General features: G+C 41.6%; 2 protein-coding genes across 7 annotated transcripts in view; one reads left to right on the plus strand and one right to left on the minus strand.

The window, feature by feature from the left end:
- The first annotated feature begins 2,331 nt into the window (after positions 1-2,331).
- On the plus strand, positions 2,332-7,438 carry tti2 (TELO2 interacting protein 2). Its single transcript, XM_026342454.1, has 10 exons — positions 2,332-2,461; positions 3,400-3,877; positions 4,057-4,274; positions 4,629-4,686; positions 4,959-5,087; positions 5,484-5,576; positions 5,840-6,033; positions 6,272-6,415; positions 6,521-6,680; positions 7,308-7,438. The coding sequence occupies exons 2-10, from the start codon at positions 3,401-3,403 to the stop codon at positions 7,392-7,394; spliced, it is 1,560 nt and encodes a 519-aa protein (XP_026198239.1). The 5' UTR covers positions 2,332-2,461; position 3,400; the 3' UTR covers positions 7,395-7,438.
- cntrl (centriolin) overlaps positions 6,948-12,534 on the minus strand; it is a 30,750-nt gene continuing 25,163 nt past the window's right edge. For 3 of the 6 annotated variants that reach the window (XM_026342421.1, XM_026342425.1, XM_026342424.1), the window contains 12 exons: positions 12,370-12,480; positions 11,769-11,886; positions 11,229-11,635; positions 10,831-10,925; positions 10,385-10,500; positions 10,182-10,255; positions 10,027-10,110; positions 9,586-9,685; positions 9,268-9,461; positions 8,959-9,042; positions 8,588-8,650; positions 6,948-8,319 (listed from right to left, as the gene is read on the minus strand). In XM_026342421.1, coding sequence (XP_026198206.1) covers positions 8,194-8,319; positions 8,588-8,650; positions 8,959-9,042; positions 9,268-9,461; positions 9,586-9,685; positions 10,027-10,110; positions 10,182-10,255; positions 10,385-10,500; positions 10,831-10,925; positions 11,229-11,635; positions 11,769-11,886; positions 12,370-12,480 — 1,572 coding nt within the window. In that variant the 3' untranslated portion in view covers positions 6,948-8,193. The remainder of the gene's footprint in view (positions 8,320-8,587; positions 8,651-8,958; positions 9,043-9,267; positions 9,462-9,585; positions 9,686-10,026; positions 10,111-10,181; positions 10,256-10,384; positions 10,501-10,830; positions 10,926-11,228; positions 11,636-11,768; positions 11,887-12,369; positions 12,481-12,534) is intronic. The other 3 variants (XR_003297632.1, XM_026342422.1, XM_026342423.1) reach the window with 3 other exon arrangements.

A 12,534-nucleotide genomic window follows, 5' to 3' on the forward strand; every position in this document is an offset into this window, starting at 1 on the left:
ATCCCTTAATTATTATAAAGGGACTGTGGCATTAATTAAACACATTTTCATGTGAGTTTAAGGAAAATGTTTCACTTTATTCATCATTTGTCTCAGCTGTATCTGACCTCTGATCTGCGTCTCCATTAAAACCTGCTGTATCCTGGACTACACCTGTTTACCTGTGTGTGCATGTTTGCACCTGTGCTCACACCGAGAAGTCTCAGACTGATCCGGGTGGAAATGTGAGCGTGTTCACGAGCTTCTTATCTGCTCTTTAATTTCCTGCAACGGCTCGTTTGTTCGTCAGAGAAAATGACACCAGGACGGACGGAAAAGAAAACAGGAAGTGGATGGTTCCCTCATAAAGAATCACAAACACTGATATTATTATTATTAACTGTGATACCACACAGGATGAACTCAGCTCAGTGTTTATTCATATTTCCACACAAACAAGGGAGACCCGAGCCAACATAAACCCTGAACTAAATTAAACCTTAAACTAACTAAAGTGAAACCTGGTTTTCAGATCCTAACTGAATTCCTGTACAAATGTCAAACCTCAGCTATTTTAAACTCTGCACTAACCAAAAACCAAATCCATCACAAATCCCCTCTGTATGTTCAACTAAACTAACACCAAGTTAATCTAAACCAAGAGCTTTAAAAAGCCCAAGTTAGATTAAACCCTTCGCTTCAGCTAACATAGACCCGTTGCTCAATTTCCAGCTAATCTTCTGTTAGCTAACAAAAATCCCAAATTACCCCAAACCTAACTAACCTAACCTCCCTAACTCCATTGAACTCTAAGTAAAACGTATCTGAAAGCTAAATTAATCTAATTTCTGAGCTAAACTTACAGCTGAGTCAGAATTAGATCTGAGCACACAAGAGCCAGCTGATCATTAAACTGAAAAACAAAACCAGGCTGATCTGGACTGTGGGACGATGCTGAACCAAACTCCCAGATGAACTCGTTTTTCTGTTCACACACATTTTCAGAGTCGCTCACTATGAACTACTCGATTTTCCAGCATGAAAATGTACAGACTCATTTTGGGGGGAAGGGGAATAATATCGACTCTTTTATACTTATTGTTTAAATTCTTACTTTGTGGAATTATTTCAATAAATGATACGATTATGATAAAGCAATAATATGTATGATTTGCAGTTTTATTGTCAAAGTATGTTTGCACACACAGATAATTAGACTGAACTTACACGCAGTGATAATAACAATGGAAAAAACACATACAGTATAAATTATAAAACAACATGCAGCTGAACCTAAATTCATCACCTGCTGTACGTGATCTAGGTTTTTGTCCTGGTGAATTCTTCTTTGTCCTGATTATTATAATTTCTTAAACAGCAGTTTCACAGAGTTTCTAAATTCTGAAATATAGAGTTAGCTTGGAATTAACACACACAGCTGAAACATCAGGGCCAAAATACAACAGAGGTGAAAATAAGAATCACTCTGAGCTGTGTGTGTGGTTAATATTTAGTTTAACTGAGTGTTAATTACATCCTCTGACAGCAGATCACAGCAGCTTCAGCCCACACACACAAACGGCTTCAAAATATTTCCTCCTGCTTTGAAATATGAATATACACACTCAGAGTGGATACCACAGTAATCGCAGTGTGTGTGTAGTCATCAAAGGGGTTTAACCCTTTGTGTTTCCGCTCTGATGTGGCCGTGTCTGTGTAAACAGGTAGGAAACTGTTGGGTCTTTAACTCTGAATCTCTGAGGCTGATTTATGGAAAACAACAGAGGAGAAGATCAGATTTAAATGTGTATGTTGGCTTTTAATCCGCCACTAATGTCACCACAAACACCACTAAAGTGTGTCTCTGATGTTTGTCGGTCACATTTACACTCTTTGATATCACACATCTGTCCAACGTGTCTGAACATGCAACATGTTGTTGATGAAGTCTGAGCCGGAGCCTTTAATACAACATCTGAACAGGTTTTCCTGTTTGTAATGAAGCAAAAACTAATTTGAAAAACAGATTTTCACATAAACTTTAATTGAAGTGTTGAGTCCAACATATTGTAACTGAGAAAGATCCAGTGTTTAAATAAATACTTGTTCAGATGTTTTACATTCACATGATTATAATTGTTTATTACTTTATTTGGATTAAATACGAGCATTACATTTTTAGGATAAACTACCGAGATCGAGATATGATATGTGAAAATAATCAGTTTTATTGTCCAAGTTTGTTTGTACACATGACATATGCACATTTTAATGTTTGAGCTTCATTTGGAAACTTTCAGAGAGTAGGAACCTTTCTTGCAGAGGTTGTTCCCCGTCGGACGCCGTCTGCGAACACTCGGTCCCTCCCGCTAACATGTCCGCAGGTGTCTGAACAAAGTTTTAGCTAAAATTAAATAAATGTGTTCGTTTTTTTTCTTCATCGACACAAACAGAGAGAAGTGAACACAGCCGCTGATTTCAGGTCAGTTTTTACTTCGTGTTTCTGAAAGATTTTCTGAACAAAGTGACGCAGAGACGAGCAACAACAAACATTTAACGTTAAACAGTCATTTTATTAACGAACATTTTAAACATCGTCGTTTTATTTTTTCTTCTTCAAACTCTGGTTAAGTTCGTTCAAAATCTGAACTGTGTCCGTATAAACACGTTTAAAGGACAAACTGTTTAACATCGTTGCTGCAGAACAGAATTAAAATGTAAAAAATATTTAGTTAATTTATTCTTCACGTTACTGTGAAACAACTGAAACTTCACAAGGATAGTTTTATATTTTTAATAAAAAATGTTATTATATAAGTTGTTCGAAATGATCCAAGTATAATAATCGATTATTGAAGTTATATATTCTCTGTTTAGATTTGACTTATCTGTGTCCACTTGTACAGAAGACAAACAGATTATTTAAACTACTGTTCCGTGTGTTTATTATTTAAGATTAAATAATAATAATAATACATTATTGAAGCGTCTTGTTTCCATTCTGACTCAGATTTGTCCCTTTAAACCTTTTTTTTATCAGTCAGTCGTCTCTCTCCTCATGTTTCCTCTCTTCACTAAATTAAGACTAATTCAGAATATTTTAACTCATATTCTCAGAATATTCTGTCTGTGTTTTAAAATATTATTACTTATGTCACATTAAAGGCTTTTAGGTTGTCATTTATTAAAAGTAAATATAAGAAACAGAACCAGTCAAATAGTTTAAGCTGGTTATCAGATATTATCGATAGTTTAATTCTTATGATTTTGTGCTGTTTTTATTCTTATGTGTCTTTGTGTTTATTTAATTTTTATATTTTAACAACACTTTTATTTATTAAACCTTTTTTGTCTGTTTAAAATAAATCTGAACTCTTTAATAAAAACATTTTATTTCTCCTCGTCTCTCCTCTTCATCAGGATGGAGCTCTCCTCTTTACTTCAGGATCTTCATCTCTCCTCATCTTCCTCAGAGAAGCCCCTCCCCTCTTCCTCTATTCCTCCAATCACAGAGCTCCTCTCTCAGCTGCAGGAGAAGCTCATTGATGCATCCTCAGCCTCTGAAAAGAGCTCCCTGATTGGTCGTTTGGAGCGACTCTTCCAGACTGCAGACCCTGATTGGCTGTTCTCTCCGACCTCGACCGAGCTTCAGGTGGCGTACGGCTCTCTGGTCAATGCTCTGATTGGCTGCGCAGCTCTGCCGCTCTGTGGCGACGACTGCAGCTCTCTGCCGGCTGCAGCCTATCAGAGCGTCCCGAGCCGAGCTGTCCCAGTATGCTCGACCCTCAGAGCGCTGCTGGGAGCTCTGGGGAACTGGGAGAGAGGGAGCGGGGCACGACAGGGTCTGGTGCTGACTGTGGCTCCACCTGTGTGTGTGTTCGCTGTGACGCATTTCCAGGTGAGTCTCAGTATCAAGTGTCTGTACTCAAGTACCTGCCTAAAGAACTACTCTGCTACAGATAGAAATACTAATTCATACTATTTACTCAAGTAGCAGTATAAGTACATGCTCTAAAATGTACTTTAAGAACAAAAGTATCAATCAACTGAGTTAACGAAGTGAAATGACGTTTTCAGGACCAGCTGTGGACCAGCTCCTCGTCCAGAGCAGCAGCACAGAACCTGCAGAAGGCGCTGCTGAGGGCAGGAGGCTGGAGGGACACCACCCACCTACTGACAGGGGACGGGGGTCATGATGAAGAGCAGCAGCAGCAGGAGGAGGAGGAGGAGGAAGGAGGGAAGACGAGAGGAATTCTTGAGGGAGTCCTGGACGTCCTGCAGCCTCAACTCACCAAGTCTGTTTGAAGTAGTTTAATTACAACTTAGAAGTTTTTACTGAACTGCGTTGATGACAGCTGTAGTTACGTTTAGATTAATAAATCAAAATATGATTAACACATAAATTCAGATTTATTATTAGAGGTTAATGAAACTACTCAGCAGTAAATAAATACTTTAAAATCAGCTCCACTTTTATCAGCTGCAACATTACAACAACACACATTATGTGTCATTTTAATGAGTACTTTTACTTATGAGTACCTTTTAGTTAGAGTCAAAAAGTATAAGAAAATACTGACAGAGAGAAAATATGGAGTTGTAGCCTGATTCACTGATGTCATGTGACCTGATGTGTGTGTGTGTTGTAGGGAATCGTGGCAACGTTGTGAATCGGTGAAGCTGATTTTTGCATGGACTCTGCTGCAGGTCAGTTTGACGAGAGACTTTCAAAGTCTCGTAGTTTTTTTGTATCTTTGTAGTCGTCATCTGTTTCTTTGTATTTGTATTTTGCCTCTTAGTTGTTTTATTGACTTTCCAAAAAGAAGTGTTTACAGATTTCTTACCCGTTGGGCCTTTCCTAGCTATAACCTGTACCTACAGTCACATGATCAACATTCACTCTGTTTTCCAATAACCAGATTAAACAGCAATAACCTGATTTCAACGTGTTAACTTGTGTGTGTTAATGTTTTGTGCAGGTGACTCGGCCATATCTCTCCCCTCACCTGTCGCGCTTCTTTCCCCCCTCCCTCCTCCTCAGTGACCACTACAGACCAGAGAACTGCATGCTGGGAGTTCGCTGTCTGCATCACATTGTGCTGAACACGGTAAAAACATGAATCACAATCATAATGTAGAAGAAAGAATCACACATGAAAAGACTCAGTGTTAATGAGACGTCATCTACAATAAGTAAATAGAAAATATTAAACCTTGTTGGACTGTGACACTGGAGTTCTGAGACGTCACCACCTACTGTATGTGCCAGCGATGCATGTTAAAGACCCACAACATGACATCATCCCAGTGATTGATTTACAGTAAACGATATGTGCTGTGAATGTTGTTTAACTCTGAGATGTTAATGAACTCAGATGCTGCAGCTGCAGAATGTTTAAAATCCAGAAATTCTTCATTCAAATGTTCTTTAACTGTGTGTGTGGATGTTTTGATGATGATAATAACGACCATATTAATCTGTGTGTGTGTGTGCGTGCGTGCAGCCAGCTGCAGATCTCCGTCAGTTCAACAGAGCAGAGGTTCTCTACCAGGCCTTATTCAAACACCTGTACACCACAGAGGCTGATGTCATACAGGTAACAACAGTTAATAACAGTGAAACAGAACCAGTTTAAGACTCAACAGTTTTCAGATTCATCATCTGGATCTGTGTGAACTTTAGAAGAGGACCAGACTCTTAGAAGTTAACAAACAGAAAACCAGTGAATTCAGATGTGAATAATGAGCAACAAAAACCTGTTGCTGGTCTTTTTGTGCTCGGTTTAAAATCTGTAAAACGTTTCTTCATACGTGAGAATTTAAAACTGAGGCTGATAAAACTCTGACTCTGACTCTACAGCTGGTTCTGTCCTGTCTCTTGGACCTGTTGTTGGTTTTGGAGAAGCCCCCCTCCTCGCTCACATCCTCCTGTAGCTGCCGGAAGCCCTGTCGCCATGACGACGTGCTGCGTCTGGTCCTGACACACATGGAGGCGGAGCACAAGGTGGCGCTGCGACGCGTCTACGCCTCTGCCCTGCCTCTTTACGTAGACAGGTGGGTTTGATATTTACACCTGGTGCTGGTTAGACGACAGGAGTCAGTACACACAAGGTTTAATTAAAGGGCGACACGGAGCCTCACAGGAACTGGGTCGGCTTTCACTGTTCAGGTGGAGGCAGAACCTGAAACGTGGATCAGATCTGGTTTAAAAACGTTTTTAACTCTGTGTGTGTGATGAACAGCTGCTGCTCATGTTGTTTCAGGGTGCGTTTGTTTTGTGTATGTGATGCAGGATGGGTGTGGCAGTATGCCGACACCTGCGGCGGGTGGAGCGGGTGGTGCTGGGATACCTAGAGATCAGAGATCCACCTGGAGAAAATTGCCGTCTGAAGATCCTGGAGGTGCTGCAGAAAACCAGCAGAGCCGCCTGGCCACGGTCTGAACCCCTCAGATGAATCTAGTTTAAACCAGGTGTTAATCAGGATTTTACAGATTCAGTATCGAGAGGCTGAAGCTGCTGCTCTGACCTCTGTGTCTGCAGGATGGAGTGTCGAGTCAACGTGCTGCTGCCTTGTTTGTTGAAGTTGCTGGTTGACGTTTCTTCGGACTCTGAGCTCGAGGGTTCAGTCAGACAGAAGCTGATGGATGAGACCGTGCTCTGCATCAAACTGCTGGACGCAGCCTCACATGGAAAAATCCAGGTGTGTAAACGATAGATCTGTTTGTGTTGGACGTCACTGTTGAAGTCGAGTGAGTCTGAGCGTGGATACCACTCAAGTATGAGTACTTAGATTTGTGTGTTTAGTAATACTGAGTACTGTTAGGGGTTCTTAACAGTAGTACAGTACTTCAGCCAGGATTTCAGTTATAATATTATATTATATTATATGATATTATATTATAGTGTAGTGACTTTAGATCTGGTTTATTTTCTGATAAAATAAAAGTTAAATTACATCAACAACACATTAAATATGAAGTCTTTATTTAAAAGTTTTTAATTAACAAAGGTTGATGTCTGTATCAGGTGCAGACTAATAAAACAGTAAATCACATCTTGGGTTAAAATGCTGTTGATCCACAGATGTCAGGGAGAGAGGGACTGTAGAGCTGGAGCTCAGGTAGGAAGTTCTTGACGTGACCACACTGTAGGTGTCAGAGTTTAGAATCTGATGCAGCAGAGATACAAACAGTGATGTGATCACCTGGAGGGTCGACTGTGCAGTCGGTAACTTTGTCAGTGAGACGCTGTCTCTGATCTTTGTGATGCTGTAGAGGAATCTGCTGCCTGAGGAGGAACGGTCAGTGATGCTGTCTCTGTGTCTCAGTCTCTCCTTCAGCAGGTCGACAGCAGCTGTTGTAGCTCTGAGGTGCTCCGTTGCCTAGCGACTGTAACTGTGGCGACAGAGAGGTGACCCAGCAGCACACCTGGATGTTGGACTGTAACAGAACTGCTGTCTCCTGACGACATCAGGAGGACACGTGAGTGGACGAGTTGAACTGAGCTTGTCGCTGTTTGACGACGTTTTCATCATCACGTTTGGACTTTGACCTTTGGACTTTGCTCCGTCATGGGTTCGATGCTGGTTTGAGTCTCTGCAGGAGAAAAATATAGAAAACAACGACAGTGACACTGACAGACGGTGAATGAACAGTGAAACGTTTTTACCAAAGTGTTTCATTCAAAAGTAAATCTCAGCTCAGATCTTCAGGGAAACTGGTTTGTGACATTTCATCAGATTTATCAATGACATTTAACTAGAAATGGTAAAAACTGGTTTCTAACAGGTTTAGATCAATCAGGCCTCCTTCTCCTGCTGTTCACTTTAATCTAGTTTAATTTTCCCAAACTGTTAATGAACGTGGCTTCATGCTCACGTGTCGACACAGAGTTTGCTGGAAAACGCTGCTGACTGTTTATTTCCTGCTGTGGAGTCGATGATGTGAACCAGCTGTTTCATCGCCGTAAAACCGACGTCAGCAGATGTGCTGGAGCATGGAACGGTGTCTGGGGAAATGACACTAGATTAAACGCTGAACAGCAGGGAAAGTCGATAAAATAATGTAATAAACGTGTTCACGGCTTCGTTAGTCTGTTAGAAACCAGTTCTTCTGTTCAGAGTAATAAACGCTGCACAGTAAGAATAGTTTCTGTGTTCACACCGACTGTGACGTGACTTCAGTGTGAAAGACTCACGGTGACGTCACTTATCGTCAGTGTGTGAGCAGCGAGTCCAGCTGGTCCAGTCTGAGTTTCAGTCCCAGCAAACTCTCCTCGGTCTCCAGTCGTCTCACTTCCAGATTCTCCTGCTGGTTCCACAAACTGCAGCGCAGACGAGCCTCAACCACAAAACAGAACCCAGGTCAGTTTACTGTACAGTAGATGCTGTAAAGGACCAGTTCAGTGTTTTGTGTCTGTCACTGTTTCAACAGAACCACTTTTACTAAACTGCTTCCAAATTGTGTTTTTAAATTAAATCAGGATCAACTGGATTTCATCAGGTCACAGTAAAGTGAATGTTAGTTAAAAAAGTTAGTTTGTGGAGAATCAGCTGTAAAAGTGTATCTGAGAATTTACACGTTGTGCAGTGAATAAAACATCGTCTACCTTCAGTCGGTCCTCTTGTTGTTTCAGTTCTTCTCTCTGCAGCTCCACCTTCCACCTCTCCTCCTGAAAACACACTGATGAATCAGTTCCTGACCGTCCATGATCTTTAATCCTCCATATAAAGGAGCAGTGCTGTGTTTTTCACCAACTGTAACCTGATTACTCTGGACTTATTACAGACACTTTGTATTAGTGTGTTTGTTTTCTCGTGTTAACGTCTCTACTGTAAAACAGATTCAAATCACTGTGTCACCACCTGATTAACTAACACACTCACTTTGTGGGTTAGGGACTATCTGATCTCTACTGTATGAACCTGAACCACAGGTACAGATGAAGACAGGTGTTTGTTTGTTTCTGTCAGGACTCACCTCAGGACTGCAGGCTGTTCTCAGACCAGCTGTAGACAGATAGAAAGACTCGTCCTCCTCCTCCTCGGACACCTCCCTGCTTTCCTACACACATTAAAGAACATACGTTCACTTGCAGCTACAGAGACAGTCCGTCCTACTGAATCGTTTCAGTTGTTTTTAAACCTACCTAATGGAAATATTTTAAACATTCTTTGCTTCCTCGATTGCACTGATCAGTCAACAATGACACTAATCGTCGTTATACATTTACAGTGTTGTTACAATACTCATTTCTTGTTGCTGATTTACTAAACGCCCTCATGTTACCTCTTCTTTCTCGTGTAGTTCGTCCAGTTTCAGACGCAGTTTCTCACGTTTCTGTTGTAGCTCCTCCTCAAGCTGAATTAGCCCCTCCTCCTTCATACGTAGCCCCTCCTTGTGACGCTTTAGCTCCTCCTCTTTAACGTGTTGCCCCTCCCTCTGTTGCTTTAGCTCCTCCTCCTTGTGGAGCAGCTCCTCACCTGATCAGTCAGAACAAATGTTTTTCATTTATTTCCACGTTTTCTGAACAACGTATGTTTACGACTGAAGATATTTAAATATCTACACGTTTAAAGTGACAGAGACACGACAGCGTTGACTGACTGAGCTGGTTGAGCTGCAGCTGTTGTTCGGTCAGACGGCGCCTCCTGTCCTCCAGCTGATGCACTGCAGCTGTAACATCCTCAAACCCAACACATGCAGCCTGACAAAAGACAATGGAGTAAAACTTTTTTTAAGCAAATGATATTGCTAAAATCAATATGTTGCTGAGTCACACTGTAAAAACTGTTAAAACCCTGTTGTCTGTGCTGTAGAGTACTGGACACATGAATAACTGGTCGAACTTCCCTCAGTTTTTTCCTCAATCAGGTTTGTGTAAAATATAGTTATATCATATAATTATTATAATCTGTGATGTTTAATGACTAAAAGACTTGAGCACAAAAGAAATAAAAATGGTGAAACCTTTTTTTTTTTAAATAGTAATTTAAGAAAAAATACAAACTAAGAAGAATTAAAAAAAAAATATCATGTGTGTTGTACCTGTTTGAGCTCCATCTGTCTGTCCAGCTCCTTCAGCTCTTCTTCTCTCTGCTGCTGCTGCTGTTGCCTCGACGCACTCAGCTCCTGCAGACAAACACTCGTCAGGTAAAACAGTTCGGACACAGGATGAACCGGCTGCATTTCTGGTTCTGTACCTGTTCCACAGTCTGCAGTTGTTTCCTTCTCTCCTCCACACGTTCAGCGAGCAGGGACAGCAGCTCAGAGCTCTCTGAAACACAAACATCAGATTTTTCCCGTTGTTCACGTAGCAGCTTCAAATTTAAAAAGGGTCCATCATTAATGACATATTAATCGCCCACAGGACTGTGGTATAAAAGTATAAAGGCTGAGTTCAGACCGTTGAGCTGCTCCTGAGTGGCTGCAGCATCTCTGACCGTCTCCTGTTGGAGAAGCTGGGCGTGGTTGTGCTCCTCCCTCTGCTTAGCGAGCTCCACCTCCACCGCCGACAGACACCTGACACACACACAAACCACAGTTTCAATAGTTTTACACTTAAGGGTTTGTTTTTATTTGATTGTTGGATTTAATCAGTTTTGTTAGCAGTTCATCGACCGGTTGTTAAGTGAAAGATGCTGCTGTCTAAAAGCTGGAGATCACTTGTTTTGTTCCAGGTTATGAAGGTGTTTAATAACCAAGAACCTGAACACGACCTGAACCACTTCTCTATATACTCACTTTATTAGACTCAGTGGCTTCTGACACTTTCATGTTTTTAATTATACTTTGAGTCATCTGATTTTCTGAAGCTGCACATTTTTATTTTGTGGATGTGTGTGTTCTGACCTGTCGGCGTGCCTCCGTCTGGCCTCCAGGTGTTTACACTGCTCCTGCAAGCTGCTCCTCTCCTCCCTCCTCCTGCTCAGCTCCTCCTGCAGCTCCTGAATGCAAAACGTAACCAATCACTTTTTTTCTGTTTTACTTTGGAGAAGCAGTGTTACAGCAGTTTACTGTGAACAACAACAGTAGTGTGTCTGACTCCACTGAATTTATTTATTTTTCATATTCTTAAAGACTAAATATAAAGTATAAAGTGTTTTTTTGGTACTACTGATATGGAAATAACTACATTCATCAGAACATGATCCTCAATTCTTCTTTCCTTAGAAATGATGAATGTTATGAAATATTATTTCTTTTCTAATGAGAACTAAAAATCAACAGCTGTAAAGGTTTTTACCGACCTGCAGCTCTGTTCTCTGTTGGTTTATGGTTTTCAGACATGACTCTGCTTCTTTTCTGTGGGACTCGACTTGTTGCAGCAGCTCAGTCATTTCGTCTCTTTTCTTGTCCACCTTGTTCTGCATTTTGTCCAGGTCGTCCATCTTCCTTTCCACGTCCTGCTGCTTCTTTTCTAGCTCATCCTTCCTCTTCTCCACTTCGTCCTGTATCGAGTCCAATTGGTCCCTCATCCTGTCCAGTTTGTCCTGCTTCCCCTTCAGGTCATCCACTGTCATGTCCAACTCGTCCTTGGTCCTGTCCAGTTCATCCTTCTTCTTGTGGAGGCGCTGGACAGTCTGGGTGCGTTTAGTTTTCACTTCCTCCAACAGCTGCTGCTCCACAAGCAGCTCCTGAAGGACCAGTTTTAACTCTGGACACAAACACATGTCGATGTTTAAGAGGATTTCTGCAAAAATGTTGAACCTTGCTGTTCTAAAGACAGACGACTCCATAGAGTGTGAACTTCCTCATCATTCATCTGTCTACTGTCTGTGTGTTGTTACCTGCTCTGTGTGTGCTGAGTTCAGACTGCAGTGTGAAGACTTTCTGCTCCTCCTCTGTCACAGCTGACACTGCAGACCTCCTTTCACACAGCAGCTCCTCCTGCTGCTCCAGAAGCTCCTACACACATAAAGAACCAAATAATTACACTGTTCATGTTGGGATGATACCACGACACACCTCTATAAACTTGGTGGGGGGCTATGGTTGACCCTGCATCATGGCAACAGTAAATGTTCAAAAACTGCATCTGTGCAGGATTAACATCGGTGTGAAAGAGGACAGGCGGTTTGAGGCTGAAATGCTTTGTGAATTTTATTTGTGATCACTTCCTGTGCTGTTTCTCCTGGGGTCATCACATGTTGGTAACAAACAGGAGGACATGTAAGCAGCTGGAATAATAATATTACACTGGAGACCACGTAAACATCAAAACCTCGACCAGTGCAGCTGTGTAAAAACAACACTTGGGGTTTAGTTAGTGGAGTAAAGTAAACTGTTCACTGAACCAGGAGGTCTGTCAGCGTTTATCTCCTAAACTTCTGTTCCAACATTTAAGTGTCCAGAGGACTGGTACGTATCCTGTGACTGTCTCCTCCTCACCTTGACAGTGTTCTGCAGTCGTTGCTCCTCCTCTCTGAGGTCCTCCACCCTTTTGAGAGCAGCTTGATGCTCCTCGCTCCTCTGAACCAGCCTCTGCTCCTGCTGCTCTACCTGCAGGGACAACAAGAGTTTAAAACACTGAACAAAGACGCTTCATCTCTTCTC

This window comes from Anabas testudineus, chromosome 9 (genome assembly GCF_900324465.2).
Source record: "Anabas testudineus chromosome 9, fAnaTes1.2, whole genome shotgun sequence".
NCBI lineage: Eukaryota > Metazoa > Chordata > Actinopteri > Anabantiformes > Anabantidae > Anabas > Anabas testudineus.

Bases quoted from the DNA above. Each gene is read 5' to 3' on its own strand.
- tti2 (XM_026342454.1), top strand. From the start codon at position 3,401: ATGGAGCTCTCCTCTTTACTTCAGGATCTTCATCTCTCCTCATCTTCC. The intron at 4,687-4,958 runs GTCAGTTTGACG...TGTTTTGTGCAG, and splicing joins TTGCATGGACTCTGCTGCAG to GTGACTCGGCCATATCTCTC. The intron at 6,034-6,271 runs GTGGGTTTGATA...TATGTGATGCAG, and splicing joins CTGCCTCTTTACGTAGACAG to GATGGGTGTGGCAGTATGCC.